This window comes from Populus alba, chromosome 10 (genome assembly GCF_005239225.2).
Source record: "Populus alba chromosome 10, ASM523922v2, whole genome shotgun sequence".
In the NCBI taxonomy this organism is placed as follows: Eukaryota; Viridiplantae; Streptophyta; class Magnoliopsida; order Malpighiales; family Salicaceae; genus Populus; species Populus alba.
In genome coordinates this window covers 17,181,201-17,197,802 of record NC_133293.1, presented here as the reverse complement: position 1 = coordinate 17,197,802, position 16,602 = coordinate 17,181,201, and the positions used below count along the sequence as shown (strand labels likewise).

General features: G+C 34.5%; 3 protein-coding genes across 3 annotated transcripts in view; all 3 read left to right on the top strand.

Annotated features, from left to right (window-relative positions):
• The window catches only part of LOC118043150 (uncharacterized), a 29,364-nt gene that overhangs the window by 7,524 nt on the left and 5,238 nt on the right, over window positions 1-16,602 (top strand). The window lies entirely within an intron of this gene.
• Window positions 1,092-5,706, top strand: LOC118043146 (acyltransferase GLAUCE). Its single transcript, XM_035051008.2, has 2 exons — window positions 1,092-1,724; window positions 4,226-5,706. Exons 1-2 carry the CDS (start codon window positions 1,266-1,268, stop codon window positions 5,108-5,110), a joined length of 1,344 nt encoding a protein of 447 aa, XP_034906899.1. The 5' UTR covers window positions 1,092-1,265; the 3' UTR covers window positions 5,111-5,706.
• Window positions 11,409-15,980, top strand: LOC118043148 (protein VERNALIZATION 3). The gene is made up of 4 exons (XM_035051012.2): window positions 11,409-11,677; window positions 11,771-11,832; window positions 14,506-14,546; window positions 15,406-15,980. The coding sequence occupies exons 1-4, from the start codon at window positions 11,480-11,482 to the stop codon at window positions 15,627-15,629; spliced, it is 525 nt and encodes a 174-aa protein (XP_034906903.1). The 5' UTR covers window positions 11,409-11,479; the 3' UTR covers window positions 15,630-15,980.

The window sequence follows — 16,602 nt, the reverse complement described above, 5'->3', positions numbered from 1 at the left end:
TGATCCAGCATGGCAACCTATACATTGCCTTGTTTTAGAAAAATACAATGTAGTAGGTTCAGTTGTTTTTAGCATTACAACCCGCAAACATATATTATTTTTTAAAATATATTTTTAGCTTTGCCGTTTTCTTAAAAGCTAGCAAAAAAATCTAGTACTGATTGACGAGTTTCATCTCTGTCAGCTGCCATTGTATCTGCAAAACTTCTCGATCAACTGTTGCTTAAAAACATGTTTGAAAAATGGTGCAAATCAAGTTTCTATTAATTTCGAAATTTTTATTTTTTTGTTAAAATTAAATGTGGTTTGTACTTTTTAGATCGTTTAAATTTTTCTCAATGCTTTTTAATATTTTTTGATATATTATTATAAAAAAATAATTTAAAACTCCTAACAACTCCTACAAGTTGTTTTTTAATATATATTTTTTATTTAAAAATACATCAAAGTAATTTTTTTTTTTTTTTACTCTAGAACATTAAAACAATTGAAAAAACAAGTAAAAATTAATTTAAAATAAAAAAATTAAAATCTTTTTAAACATATGTTATACCGCAATGCCAAAGAATAATACTTCTTCGTAACTGAGCTAGGAAACTGAACTGTCTACGACTCTACTCTTAAAAGAAACTCATTTACACCGACAATATTGAGTGACTAATTTATAATTGTACGACTTAATTTAGACTTTCTGGGTCCCCTTTTGACTTGCTGGGATTCATTGATCGTGTGGTTGGAGTTCTGGCGTGAATTTTCCCCACCGTTCTAGTTTTCTTTCCTTTTTTTTTTTTGACGGATTGCATTATATTAAACTAATTGTACTGTAATTTAAATATTGCCTGATACATACATACAGATTCCTGATACTCGTTGAGCTGAGATGTTATAGCAATCCAATGCAGACCCACAATATTTATCTCTTAAATCTACTTATCAACCACTTCTTGATTAGCTACCTACTCAATTTGTTTATAATTACCATGCACCAAGCTCATTTATATACGTGGCCTTCCCTTTTGAAACACTGACGTATCATGTATTTGCCGATACCACAAGATCTAAGGGCTACAGCAACAGCTTTCACGTATATATATTTAATGGCCGGCCGGTAAAGCCCATTGATTCACGTGGGATAACACCTGTTGTGTATCGATGAGTACTGACAAATATTTGTCGACAATCCTTTATGGTGCGCGCGCGCGCGTGTATATATACACTCCCACACACACAGACCTTCACAAGAACCAAACCAAGCCAGATTGATCATGGGAATCCAGTGCCAGGAAACCCCTCCTCCCCTTCAAGACCTTAAGGTCTCGATCCAAAACTCGTGTTTGGTTTTTCCAAACCGAGAGACAGCTCAGAGGAAATCCATGTTCCTGTCGAACATCGACCAAGTGCTCAATTTCAACGTCGAAACGGTACATTTTTTTGCATCCCATGAGGACTTTCCTCCTCAGACTGTGGCCGAGAAAATAAAAGATGCGCTCGAGAAGATACTGGTGCCATATGATTTCTTGGCTGGAAGATTGAAGTTGAACGCCAGAACAGGTCGTTTGGAGGTTGATTGTAATGGGGCCGGGGCTGGCTTCGTGGTGGCCTCTAGTGAGTGTACATTGGATGAGATCGGGGACTTGGTTTATCCTAACGCTGCTTTTGCTAAGCTCGTCGTTAACAGTTCGGATAGCTTGGAAAAAGACGGTAAACTGCTGTGCATTATCCAGGTAAGGGTGTCAACTGATTATAAACTAGCTAGCTGATACTGTTAATTTAACTGCTTCTTTCAACTAGTGATCTCTCCTGCTAACGTGATCGATCGCCTAATTAAAATTCAAATTACTGTCCAATTTCATGGAGAATTGAGAAACCCTAACTCGGACGTCCCGTGCAGTACCGCCTCTCTACGGAGTACTGTAGCTAAATAATCAATGCCCCGCCGCTTTTTGGTTTGGAAATAGTAAGTGTTTTGTTTAAAGGCTTTATTTTTTTTTTTTTTTTCAAAAGTATTTTTTTAAGAAAATATTTTTTTATTTTAAATTAATATTTTTTTATTTTTTTTCATATAAAAATGTCCTTGATATTAAAAATATTTTTTAAAAAATAATAATAAAATATTATTTTAATACAAAAACGCATCTTTCCGCATTCCAAAAAATAAGCTACTTTAAAAGCATTTATAATAAAATATCCGTGGCATTCACAAAGGCAGAAAGCAATTGTAAGTGCTCTAATAATGATATATTTATTTTTATATAGAAACATAACCGTTATATTTATAAAATTTGAATTTAAATTACAAAATAATAATTTATTATAAGAAAAAAATAAAAACAACCTAACTCTTCAAGCTAGTTGGTGAGATGATGGTGACAGAGAAAGTGGTTGTAATGGTGATGAAAGAAAATATATTGAATGAAAAGAGATAGTGATGGTGAGAGAGATGATAGCTAAAATAGCTTGATAATATTATGATTGAATTAATATTCATAAAATATTTTATATAATTTCAAGAATTAAAAATATTTTTGAACAAATAATTAAGTTTAAAGGTTGATTATACAATAATTTTTATTGACCTTTCATCTTATAAATTTTTTTAAAGGAAACACACACGGAATTTTTTTCTAGAAAATGTTTTCAGAAAATAAAACACAAAATATCTAGAAAACATTTTCTTGTAAATTGTTTTACACCAAACAAGTGGTTAATATTTTACTTTCCTCACTTAATCCAAATTAATAAATTCATAATTAATTATGAGATTTTGAAAATGACCGATCTGTTCCCTTATAAACACAAAAAAATCCAAATCCATGAATATAATATATGTTTGAGCATTCTTTTGGCAATTTGATTAGCAATAACTTATCTACCTTGATTAGCAATACATGTGAAGAAAAATGGAGTGATCACTTAAAGAAGCAAGGAGGTGTGGTTTGCTTTTTCTGTGAGATTCAGAGAAAATAAAAAAGCATGTAAACGTTGGTTTTGGATGTGGTTTTTTGTACATTAAATGAATTGCATATTAAAAAAAGAAGAAGTTATCACACTCATTATAACATATTTTCAAAAACTTTTTTTAATTCTGGATTAATAAACAATCTTAATCATAAAGATTAAACTATCATATATATATATATATATATATATAATAATTATATATTATTTTTTAATCTATATTTTCAATTGAGTTTTTTAAATTCAAAATTGACATAGACGCGTACTATTTTTGACATCATATTTTTAATTTTTAAAGATTTATAAAATTTAGACTCATAACAATTTAATTATTCTAATTTTGTATTTATAAAATTTAAACTATCACTTAAAATTTTAAAAATAATTTTATATTACTTTTACAGTACTGGATATGGCTCTATTGCAATCCTTTCCATTAGGGGTTGATACTTTACATCATTTTTTTTATCTCCTAGCATTTTCGCAAGTTCTGGGTTAATCTCAAGGCATTTCTTAATTAGCCTTTGTCGCGATAAATCTTTGAACTTTTTTTATAGAAAAGATACATCTCCAGGTTTTGCCTGTGACTACACACACACACACACACACAATTAATTAAATCACGATTTTAAAACCACAACTAAGTAAGTTTGCACTTTAAGTTTTTCTTTTTCTGTTTTAATTTAATGCATAGAAAGTTCACCCAGAAATAGATTACATAACATGGCCTCGGATTGCTTGACATCAAGCCAACTAATTTTAATATTAGAGTTAGCCATCACCTGCACATCGAGATTTTGTTGCCAGTAACATGCTAGCATATTCTTTGTTATTTTTTATTTTATTTTTTAATATATTGGAAGACTCCATGGGTTACACGAGGACAGCCCTCGATCTCCCTTCATGAATCTCACCCTACAAACCCGAAACCACCAAATGGAGATCCTGACTCTTTTAACTTTCACATGCATTGGTTCAAATAGGAGGCATATTAGGGTCTGGGTAACCTTTCGGCTTCCGAGATTCTATCAAATACCGAAGGTATTTTTTTCTCGAGAATTGGAGAGCTTGAAACACATTTATAAATGAATTTGAGTGTGAAAGTTACATGGTCTCTAAATATATATATGTTTTTTTTTTTTTTCAATTTCCAGTCGATTCTTTAATGAATATTTAAATTGAGAATAAAATCCATTATACGAATGAATCTCCTAAAATGCTTATAACTTCTTCTCGATGTTAATTTATGTATCTCCTTCATTTACAGGTAACATCATTCAAGTGTGGTGGTTTTGCACTGGGCATATCAACCAGCCATGCAACATTTGATGGGATAAGCTTCAAGACCTTCTTACAAAACTTGGCTGCCCTGGCTGGTGGCAAACCCCTGGCTGTCACTCCCTGCAACGACCGTGAACTCCTAGAAGCTCGATCACCACCACGTGTCACCTTCCCTCACCCTGAATTGGTCAAACTTCAGACTCACCTGGGCCAAGAATTGAACGCTCCAGTCTTTGATGCCGCCCAAGAAGCCCTAGACTTCAAGATTTTCCGGCTAACTTCCGGCAACTTCTCCGACATGAAAGAGAAGGCCAAGACAAGTCCAAGTGCCCGCGTTTCTGGTTTTAATGTGGTGACTGCTCATATTTGGAGATGCAAGGCACTGTCACAATCGGAAGCCCATGATCCCGATAGAGTGTCAACAATTCTCTATGCTGTCAACATTAGGCCAAGATTGATCCCTCCTTTACCAGAATCATATGCTGGAAATGCTGTGTTAACTGCTTACGCAAATGCTACGTCCAAGGAGCTGCAAGAGGGGCCAATCTCTAAATTGGTGGAGAGAGTGGCTGAGGGTTCGAAGAGAATGACTGACGAGTACGCGCGGTCTGCTATAGATTGGGGTGAGATTCACAAAGGATTTCCTCATGGAGATTTATTGGTATCATCATGGTGGAAATTAGGATTTGATGAAGTGGACTATCCATGGGGGTGCCCCAGGTACAGCTGTCCTGTGGTGTACCACAGAAAGGATATTATCTTGCTTTTCCCGGACATCGAAGACAAGAATAGCGTCAATGTTCTGGTTGCCCTGCCCAGCAAGGAAATGGAAAAGTTTGAAAGCCTCTTCCACAAATTCTTATCGGCTTGAATTTTCCGTATGAAAGTTGAATTTCATATTAATAAGTTGAATAATATAATGAACAATACCTATAGTTTGCTTGCTGCTAGATTGTGCCCTCAGGGATAGAGGAAGAAGGAAGAAGAATTACTTCCGACGACGACGAGCAGTCAATCACTAACACACACACACACACACCCCCGCACCTGGTTTTTTTCTTTTCTTTTCTTTTTTAATCTAAGCGTGTTGTTGTATGTTTATTTTTTATCGCTTTCTGAATGTAAAGTGAATATTATCCCAAGAAATGCTTCGCCAGCTGCATGCGTGAAATATTTACTGATTGTGGAGAAAAATGATTTGTAAAATTAGAAAAATAATCGGAGTGGAATTGTAAGAACAGTGAAGGAATCATTTGGCAGTGGTAATCATAATCTGCATGTCTTAGGCAGGGGTTGAAGATTGATGTTGCCTATCGCATCAGACAGGGATAAGAGATTGGACTGACATCATAGGAGTACTGGAAGATACCTTCCCGACATCTGAGTTTGCTTCGTACACATCAACTTCTGTGATTCAGTTATGTCATGACGCATCCACATATGCATTAAATACAAGCTGCGAAGTGGCGTTATTCAACTGATTAGATTTAAGGTTTAAGATTCGCGTAAACTAGCCTTAAAAAAAAAAAAAAAGTACAAGCAGTGTCCTCCAGTAATGTTTAAGAGAATTGGGTGTTATGATTTGATTGATTTAATTAATTAATCCATGTTTGTTTCCAGGTTAAGCCTTGAATTAAGAGAGGTGTATTCTTTCCGTCTATAAATGATAGCTCATGCTAGACGGGTTAGACACGTCTGATGTTAATTAGAAAATTAATTTCATGTAAAGCCAAAAGCTAGATGCAGGAATATTTTCTAGGTAATTTGCTCATGAAGATGTTCTGCTACAATGAGTCTTGAGAAAAAATAAAAATGGAGTTTATGAATAGGGAGTGGCAAGGGGCCTCTTTCATCCATAGCGACCCACGTAGCTAAATATTAGGACCTGCCATCTTGTTTAATTGGGCTATCCACAAAAAGCCCAAATATTCTCACGACAAGCCCGTCAGCAGGTGGTATGCTCCTTTAAACCCTGGATCGAATAGAAAGACAGAGACATAGAGATACAGAAAATAAAATGAGATTGAAGATCAAAACAAAATTATATTTGATAGTGATATGTAAAATAGGGTGATTGTTTTTATATTTTATTTGGTGGCGATGAAAACAGACTTGTCTCTCTAGTTCCTCATATTTTGATAGTACATGGATTTACTTCAAAATTATTTTAGAGATATATATATCTATATATATATATATATATATATATATATATATTTTTTTTTTTTCAACTAAATATGTTTTTATCTTTATCATTTTTTTTTTCATCGTAGAAGAATAACCAAAAGCGACACATAATTGACGCTGAAGTATGTGGTGGCCTTACTGGATGTTGATGTTGAATCGAGTGGTTTGAAACGAGGCCGGGTTTATCTGGGTCCAGTGTCTGTCCACTGCAGTGGACCAAAAAGTTCTCGGGAGCCTTCTGGGTTTCCACTTTCCAGCATGTCTTTTACTTTTTGATCTAAAAGCCACCATGCTATGGGACAAATTTACCGAATTGACACAAGGGCAGATTTGGGTTTCCGGTATGTATTTGACTTTTGGATCGAAAGATTATGGGAAAAATTTATGGGAGAAGGCGATTATTTGAAAATAAAGATCTACTTCTCCTTATCCATGGAGATAATTTTCTAAAAAATAAAGATAATTTCTGAATTTGAATTCGGCCGTGACTTTTTAACCCCTTGGACTGTCTCAAAACATTCACTCGTTGATTTCCTCGAGGAAGAATCTCCAAGAGAGATGGCCTCTCTCTTTTGGGTATCAGATTCTTTTTTTTTTCTTTAGGGTATCAGATTCTTGACAAGATCGGATATCGTCGTTGATTGTGGCTGACTTGTGCTCACTCCTGCTAGCAAATTTTACTTTATTCCCAGGTTTTAGCTAACTCCTTGCATCTCTTGCTAAACACCACGCGTTTCATCAACTATCCCCTGTCCTCCAGGCGCCAGCTTCACCTTGTTCTCTGTCGACGCCCCTCGACTCGACTCAACTCATAAACTTAGGAGGACAAGGTTGCCGTGAAGTATACATTTATTTTGGTGGGACGCTTCAGCTAGCTCATATATACTGGAGAATTGTTGAGCTGAGGTTATGTTTTGCTGGAAAAAATAAAAATAAAGCAAGGGATATGTGGAAGCTGTCTGAACATATACAGAGAAGCAAATTATGTTACTGCTGTGTAAGTTGCCACTCTCGGGCTTGCACATTGTATCACATAGCTACTTTTTTTTTCTCAAGCATGCATGGGCAATCTAGCTGGAGCACATTTTATCCGATCAAGTTGTTAGTGGTGTCTTTTCAGTAGTGTTTTTTTTTTTCTAGATTCTGTATTCCATCGTCCACTGGTGCGCGATTTACACAGTTCTACTTGGTTCCTTAATTTCGATTTATTGCCTTTTAGTTATTCAATCAATGTCATTTTTAGATGTTTTTGCTGTCTCCTGATAGTTGCACGAGAAGCACCTGGATGGAAAAAAAGACTTCATCAAAAATCTAAGAAATTAGTACGTACCTAAGTGAAAATCTTTTTCCAGGGATCTAATCATGATCATAACAAATTTAGAGGCTAAATTGCGGTTTTTGCAAAAATATATACGATGTGTCTACAATTTTAAGAAATTAAATTGTTCCCACATCAGAATTCAGAGATTAATTTGAATCTTATTAGAAAAGAAACATCTAAGCACACAATTGCGAGGCATGTGATAAAATTTTATGTACCTTTGTACCGTGAAAAAATTCAGAGCCTTAAATTCTTTCCGGAGAAATATGATTTTGTGGATTTCTACGGGAGAAAAAAAAGAAGGTACCTGTCTTTATATTGTCAGATTAAGGGAAATTACCAGTTTATCTTTGTAATATCAACTATATTTACAAATGATTTTAGAAAAAAGTTACTTAAATTATCGGAGTGCATTTATTGGAGTACATTTAAATTTCCAGCATGTCTCATAATTAAATAGACTAAATTAATATTTTCTCACTCCAAACATATTAAAGTAGATCTGCTCTGTGTTCGTCAACATGTTTCATTGGGAGACATTGTTGTTCGATTTATCTCTAATGGTAAGCAAGTAACTGATGTGTTTATCGAAGGTCTCTCTGCTCCGAAGTTTCAGATCTCTCGTTCCAATCTTTGCGTTGGTCCTTCCCTAGCTTGCTAAGATTGAGGGGGCTAATAGATAGATCAGTACAAAATATATGAACATTGATTACATAAATAGCTATAATATTTGTGTGTATTGGTGGTATACGAAAGTCTACACACACACACATATCAACTCTTTAATCTTTTATTTTCTTGATATGCAAACTATTCATATGTATATATACACCTGATTGGCCTCCATTTAAGGACCAAACCAATTTCATATTTCTTCAAGTGCTGCATATAAATGACATTACCTACTCAATAATAATGTATAATTGCTTGGTTACAAGGGCAGTGACATTCATAGACAAGTGAAGAAACTACCTTAATCATGGCAATGACTATAAATTGGCTGTCAAATTAGGTAAATGAAGTCCACATATATAGATGTGTGTCAATTTCTCAAAATAAAGAAAAAAAATGAACAATAATTTCATTAAAACTCCCTCTCTATAATTAATGAACAATAATTCATTACCTGTCCGAAAGCTCGACCTTGCTCTTTGAGATTTTACTTAAACTTTACTGAAACCCAGCTTAAATAAAACTGCTACATATCAAATATTTAAAATCATTCTGATTGGTTTAACAAGGCATCTATTGATTTTGGGTATGCCGAGATGGAGACTGGCCGTGGCTTGGCAGCCAAGCAATGTATTTCCATTTTAGGATAGTTCTCGTCGCTCGGAATAATGTTTGTTATCAAGAAGAAGAGAGAAAAGTGAAAGGTGAGAAAGAAAAAGCAACCACTGAAATACTCGTGTACATTTTCGAATATTGTAGCCAAATATATCCCCAACCCACATTATGGGAATTGGGTCCATACATGCTTTATGATAGGGTCCCGCAGTTTAGAGTTTTATGGCCTCATAAAAGATCCTTCCCGGAGGAGGGAGGGACGGACGGTCAGCTGTCCTGATCTGTTTTCATATTCGAGTTACGTGTATTCTTCTCGTCTCGAGTTACCTTACATACTTTTTGCTGTGAATACCGCCTTTGTACTAAGAAGCACCAGCATACTGTGGAGCACTGCTTTCCGTCTTTCAGGTAATTATGGTTTCTGATGCGGACAGATCATGGAGGCGTGGGGAGCCGTTGCCACTATATTGCACCGTGGCTGTTTCATGATGGGCTGGTTGTTCAGAAGGCGAACACGGGCTTTAAAACCATAATAATAATAAAAATCTGTATTTAACAATAAATAATATCAAGATAATAGATACTCAAGATCCGATGAATAAAGAATCAATAAGTTATAAATACAGTAAACATTTGAGCCGTAGATATCGATTTTCATCACTAACAATTAGGAACGCGAAGATTCGTAAGTGTACACTCGCAAATAAAGATATAACTTGGACTAAAAATGAAAGCAGAGAAAAATATATATGGTAAGAAAATTCACTATCAAGAAAAAGATGGCTTAAAAAACTGGAAAGGGAAAAGAGATTAGCAAAGAAAATTAGTGATAGAAGGATTGCAAGAGCTTTCATTAGCAGCACTGTCTATGATTGATAGGACTCATCTCAACCGCCCAACAGGATAGAAAAGAAAAGGACCTTTGTCTCTCCCTCTTCTTTCTCTCTTCCTTTTAATCCTTGGACTACTATGGTGAGTTTTAGACTATATATACAATTACAGGTGCCTTCCTTCGAACTCTAGATTCCGCTCCGCTTTTCCTGTGGTTTGAACTTGACATGGCAAATATACCGATCCCAGATCGACCTTTCTTTACGACGGGAAGTCCCTGTCTCTCTATTTTTTTCAGTCTTTCTATTGGTGAAAAAACTGAGAGAAAAGGATTTCAAATTGTTTGGGATACTGACAAGGACCATGGAGAACCTTGCATGCAAGACTTGAATAATTACAACACGCTAATTAGGGGGTCCATAGGAATTGCAAAGGATAGGTGGTGCATGGCACCCGCAGGTTTGCTGATGGAATTCTTAAGACGAATGACTCCATCTAATTGATGAGCTTCAATGCAAGCGACGGTGAAGAAGACTGCAGACTGTCATAATGCCGGTATGATTAAAACATTAGCTGTCACATCATCATTATACTAGTTACTATTTACTTAGCAGTTAGTAAATCGCATTAAGCAAACCATTAATCACCTTTTCCTGTAATGATTATTTCTTTCCTAACGACCGATCGAGCAATAGTTTATTATAGGGTTAAAGGTGCTCAAACCCTAGAACTCTTGCACCAAATGCAACTCGTACCTGAACAAGAGATTCCACCCCATTATTAGTTTCGTGGAGATCTATCCACAAGATAAAAAAAAAAGGTACTATATATTTTTGGATCGGTTTGATCCCATTATTAGATTCGTGGAGATCTATCCACAAGATAAAAAAAACTTTGCACTACCATCAAAATGAAATTTGATAATTCTATTGCAAAATATAGCTATTTTGCGAAAGAAAACCACCTTTCTTATATATTTTTAAAACGTTGACATGAAAGAAATTAACACGGCAATTCAACAAATACCTTCGAAGTTTTTTACCTGATAGAACAGAAATTATCAATAGTTGTTGTATCCTATAAAACTCAAGTTTCAAATAATATATCCTGGCATTCTATCATCTTACGTTCATACCTAGCTATGTTGGGATGTGTTTACACTAATAGAAGGGCTTCAAGATCCTTGCTTATTTTGAAAATCGCAGGGAGCTTGGTGGGGGGGTTGGAAAACGTGAATCTGGCTCTTTTTGAGAACAAAGACCACTAGACCAGGTGAAAAAAGAAACTGGCTTTGTTTAATTTTGAGAAAAGCGAAAAAGGTGGCCACCTTTATTCTACTAGAACTCCAAATTAATGCAATTTTGTGTTTTCCGTCGTGGCATCACCACAAGCCCATAACGTCATCTAGGAATCCCCAAAAGAGAAGAGAAGAAAATAATAAAGCAAGGTTGATTCTATTGACAGCATAGCAGTAAATAAAATAAAATATATACCACAAAAGAGTGTATAAATAGCTGTTGTATCTTCTTAAATTGTTGCAAAAATTAAATCAACTAACATTCATTCAACAACTCAAACTGTATTTGCATACAAGTTCATCAGTGCTGTGCAAGAATGCCTAGGGATAGAGAACCTCTTAGTGTTGGCCGCGTTATAGGGGACGTGTTGGACCCCTTCACAAGATCTGTCTCCCTCAGGGTCACTTACAATTCTAGAGAGGTTAACAATGGTTGTGAGCTCAAACCCTCTCACGTTGTCAACCAGCCCAGGGTTGATATCGGAGGGGAAGATCTAAGGACCTTCTACACTCTGGTAAGTCCCAACCTTTTTAGTCTTTCGTCGAGTATAATTTATTCTCTGGATTCTCTTAAACCTGATGAGCGCTGAAATTCACTTCTATCTTAGGTTATGGTGGACCCTGATGCACCCAGCCCAAGTAACCCAAACCTCAGAGAATACTTGCATTGGTAACTGGCCTTTCTCTCGCGCACACACACACACACATCCACCCCTCTCGCGAGCGCGCACACACATCTGAGCAGTGAGATTCACTTTCATCGTAAGTTAATATATGGTACTGGACGCTGATGCTCCCAGCTCAAGTGACTTTCACCTGAGAGAATACATGTATTGGTCACTGGCCTCTCCCTCGCACCACACTGTATTTCAATCTCGCTATTCTAGCAGATCTAACACAAAAGTGCGAGTCAGAGGGGCATGAGAGCTTAGGCTATTAATTTGGATTGAAGAGATTCCCTGACATGATACTTGGTTTCAACTGGGATAGTTATTTGACAGACCCCAGATTAAACACTGCATTTAAGGTGATGGTGAGTCCTTGGATGATTGTCTCACAGACAAATCAAACCTGCTAATTATTTTTTATAAAGCAACGTGTTTTTTTAGTGTCGATTTACTCCTATCGTTCTTTAACTAATTAACCGACCATGGAACTACTTCCGCGGTCTCTAAAAATGACTTCACCTGTACGTCGACGATTACCATGGCTCAACGCATTGTCTATTATCTGTTATTACAACTAGTAACAGTACTCTCATGGAATTATTGGTCTGGACGGGTGACTTACACTCATGGAATTAAGCAAGTACTGAGCTGGGAAAAAGCTATACAAATGCCATGCATTGTCCTTCATATATTCCCATAAGATTACAAGAAGCCGAAAGCATACTGTAAATTCGAAGACCGTGACCTTTGTACTTCCCCCCTGCTTTTGATTTTCTTTCTTGTTTGATTGACAGCCTGTTCCTTTCGTTGATTTCTTTTTGTTCCATTTCTTCTTCTCTTTTCTTTTCTTTTCGCTTCATTTTTTGTTTGAATTGTCGTTTACTGGTGGCTCGGCGAGTGAAGCAAAACTGTGAAAGGGGGTCTTCCTCGGATTGACTAGGGTTTTTTTTAGGATGTCGGGTCCTACATGTACGATGATAATGGGTAGCAATATGGAGCAACCTTTTCGGTTCCTCGTAATTTACATATTTTCCTTTTCACTAATTTTTTATTTGAATAAGGTCAAGAGGCAAATCTTGCCGTTTCGCTTTCTCTGGAAACGAACAAATTAACATTATGAAAATATCACATCAGCCCGTGCCTAATGCGCGCGCGTATACATATTAATAACTATTAATTATTATAAATCTAAAACGCGCGGGAATTCTGCGCATGCATCCCCTTACTTCAAACGGACTGTTTACAGTCCTTTCTTTTATTTTTTTTATTTAGCCCTTATTGGAATACATTATATGTCAATTGTTTAATAGAGATAAGGAATCTAATCGAAAAGCACAAAAGGGAATAGGTGGCTTTAATAAAGTTTGAAAGAAATATTTATTATGATTCCAATACCTTTTAGATTATAAATATTAAATCTCTTTGTTTACCAAAATTTAAGGACAAGATTAATTTCAATATTTTATTTTTCTTATTTTTTTATCACTGTCTTAAGAAAGATGAGAGAAAATCGCTGAAATCTAGTGTCGGAAAGAGAAAATTTTTATTAACACCAATTTCTCAAAAAAAAACATTGATATTGATTTCAAGTTATTCCATTTAACGAGGAGAGTTCATATTAGATGTTATTCATCTTTAAATTTCCTAGAAAAACATATATGATCTTCGTAAGATTTTTCGTATTGGGTTGATTATGGATTCTGGGATGGTTTTTTAAGATTATGAATGAATTTATCAAGTTTTCCAAGATATTTTGGGTCAAAATCAGTTGAAAATCTTTTAATGGGTTGAAAAAGTATATGCCCCATTTTTTCTTGGCATTGCAGTGGCTAGAAAGCGGGCAATATCAAATTACAAGTCGTTTGATTTTTTATATATATAAAAATCACAAATAAAAAAATTATAGTCCTCACATGCAGGCCTATTATTAAAACCCTGCCCAACAACACTTGGCATTTTAAAAAAAATGTTTTGTTTTAATTAGAACCCTTTTAGATGTATATTTTCAAAATATTTTTAAAATTTATTTGTGAATTAATATCCTTTCTCTGTTTTATTTTATTTATCTATACTCTTCTAAATAGAATTTAATTTTTAGTTATTATGAGATTGACCTAATTCATCTATTATGATTTGTATAAATAAAATTTATTTTAAAAAATTAAAAAAACATTGAAATTCAGATAATATTTTTAATGTGTAACCTTGCATAATAATTTTTTTTTTTGCATTTAATTTATATAATCAATTTAATTTGAGTCTATTTTTATTATGATTTAATTATATAAAAAATCAATTTTTGTGAACAAAATCATTCAAAACAACCGTCTCCTAAACTCAGGTTATGAAACCAATATCTTGGCCTACATTTGACTCTTAATTTTCAAATTGTCATCTTTATTTATAGTTTATGACTGTTTAATTGTTTATTATAGCACACATAGTTATCAATTTATATTATTAGATTTGCACATAAGTTTTTTTTATTTCAATTTAGATTCTTTAAAATAAAAAAACACATTGAAAAAACATGTATATTTATTTTTTTACACAAAAAACTGACTCACAACGAAACGAGTGTGTGTACCCTATGATACCACAAGTCAAACATGATCTTAATTTTCATTTGAACAAAAGCTGAAATTAAATTATTGCCTTATGACATGAACTTGCAGGTTGGTGACCGATATTCCAGCAACTACCGGTGCAAACTTTGGTGAGTATACTTACTTTAGTATATTATTAAAAGACTAGAAAATTCCATGAGGACCCTTTCAATCTTTTCTGTGTGGAGGATTGGTAGAGAGGGACATTAACTACACAGAACATATTCTGATTTTGTTCTAGAGCATCTCAGTTGCCAGGACAACATTATTCTTTAAAATATGATTCCTAATGATCCTATTTTAGTGAATATTTTGTTGGCAAATGGTTGGATTAAAATTTACTTGTGTAGTGGTCCTTTTCTATCGAAGCTCTTTTAGATGATCTTAACTATATCTACAATTTAATTAATTTTTAAAAAGAGTTATTTGTTAAAAAAACCTAGTTGAAAAATGTCATTGCTATAATATAGCTCATAATAATCACGTTTCAGCAGCATGTAAATTAATCTTAGCAATATTTAGATGGATCTTGCCAGGTCTAATTTAAATTGAATCCATGCTGCATTAATAAGCCAATACCATAATAATATTTACAATAGAGCCGCCAACACATCTAGAGTTTATAGTAGTTATATTCTCATGATAACATGATGTTGGAGGCTACGATGAAACACTAAGAGTTCTTAGGCAAGTAGCTAGCAGCATTGTCTATTTTCATTTCCAGTCACAATCAATGCAATTTTATAAAAGGCAAGAGAAAGTGTGAATGAGAATTATGGTTGGAAAAGATAGTGAAAGGGTTACTGGGTACGTACGTAGCCATATTGCAATTGTTTTTGTTGATTAGGAAAATAAACTCAGTCTGATGTGCGAAGGTTGATCCTTATATACCATTTTACTATATGCTTTTTTTATTTCGTGTTATTTCGTATGTGCAATGAACTAAGCATGTACTGGTAACTTGCGCAGGGCAAGAGGTTGTGTGTTATGAGAGCCCAAGGCCGACAGCAGGAATTCATCGTTTTGTTTTTGTGTTGTTTCGGCAACTAGGCAGGCAAACAGTGTATCCTCCTGGGTGGCGCCAGAATTTCAACACCAGGGACTTTGCTGAACTCTACAATCTAGGGTCACCAGTAGCCGCGGTTTATTTCAACTGTCAGAGGGAGAGTGGCTCTGGTGGAAGGAGGTCATGAGAGAAAGATTCTCTTTAAATATTTTGATGGTGGAAAGACGGAGGACAAACCCATCTATATATATAATATGGCTGCTTATACGATATTATCTAGCTTACACTATAATCCCTAATGAAAATGTCTAATTACATCAAGATATCAATAAAATAGGGAAACTATGATTATTGTAGGTATCGAGATCGCTACATCTCTCTTCCATTTTTATACTACATGTCACAATTTTGTCCACTCATTTTGGAGTGGATGATAAATGACAAGAACCCCATTAAAATAATGAAAATGGAGAATGAATGACTGTAATTAAACCACTTTTATTCTTGAAATCTCGGCTTTGTATTTGATTTTTTTCCAGTGCTGTTTTTTTAAAAAAAAGTTGAGATGAGGGCTTAAAAACCAATAAAATTTAAATTAAACTAGTAATAATAGATCTAATCAGATCATAGTATAAAATAAAGTATAATCTCGAATAAGAGTCATTAAACATCAGGTGATGCCGATGAATTAACTTTTAGATAGCTAAAGATTAGCTAATTTGGCATACTGCAGAATTGGCTTTTATGTACACATGTTGATTTAAAACTTATCATCATGTAGTCAATAACTCTCTATCTTTATTTACTAATGTATAGACCGCACCAACTTTCACTTTATTACTTGTAATTAATCTTGATAAAATCTTCGATGGACAAACATACAAGAGAACATGAATAAATTAAACATTATAGTTAAATGATGTTTTTAAGGTAAAGTTTATCCTGAGTGTGTGAACACTCAAATTCTTTGATTTTTGTCTAACTTTTAATTACATTTTACATCCTCGATGTATCGTGTTCTAATAGAAGAATGAAAAGACCAGAATGCTTCTAAAACCCTATGGTCTATATCGAGGCAATTACCATATGCTTGATATAAGGTATTTCTCAGTGCATGAATAATCAACTATTTGACATACCACGACCTGTTTTGTTTTTAC

Coding starts and splice junctions, on each gene's coding strand:
- LOC118043148 (XM_035051012.2), top strand. CDS start 11,480: ATGCCTAGGGATAGAGAACCTCTTAGTGTTGGCCGCGTTATAGGGGAC. Junction 11,678..11,770: donor TAAGGACCTTCTACACTCTG/GTAAGTCCCAAC, acceptor CTTCTATCTTAG/GTTATGGTGGACCCTGATGC. Junction 14,547..15,405: donor AACTACCGGTGCAAACTTTG/GTGAGTATACTT, acceptor TAACTTGCGCAG/GGCAAGAGGTTGTGTGTTAT.
- LOC118043146 (XM_035051008.2), top strand. CDS start 1,266: ATGGGAATCCAGTGCCAGGAAACCCCTCCTCCCCTTCAAGACCTTAAG. Junction 1,725..4,225: donor AACTGCTGTGCATTATCCAG/GTAAGGGTGTCA, acceptor CTTCATTTACAG/GTAACATCATTCAAGTGTGG.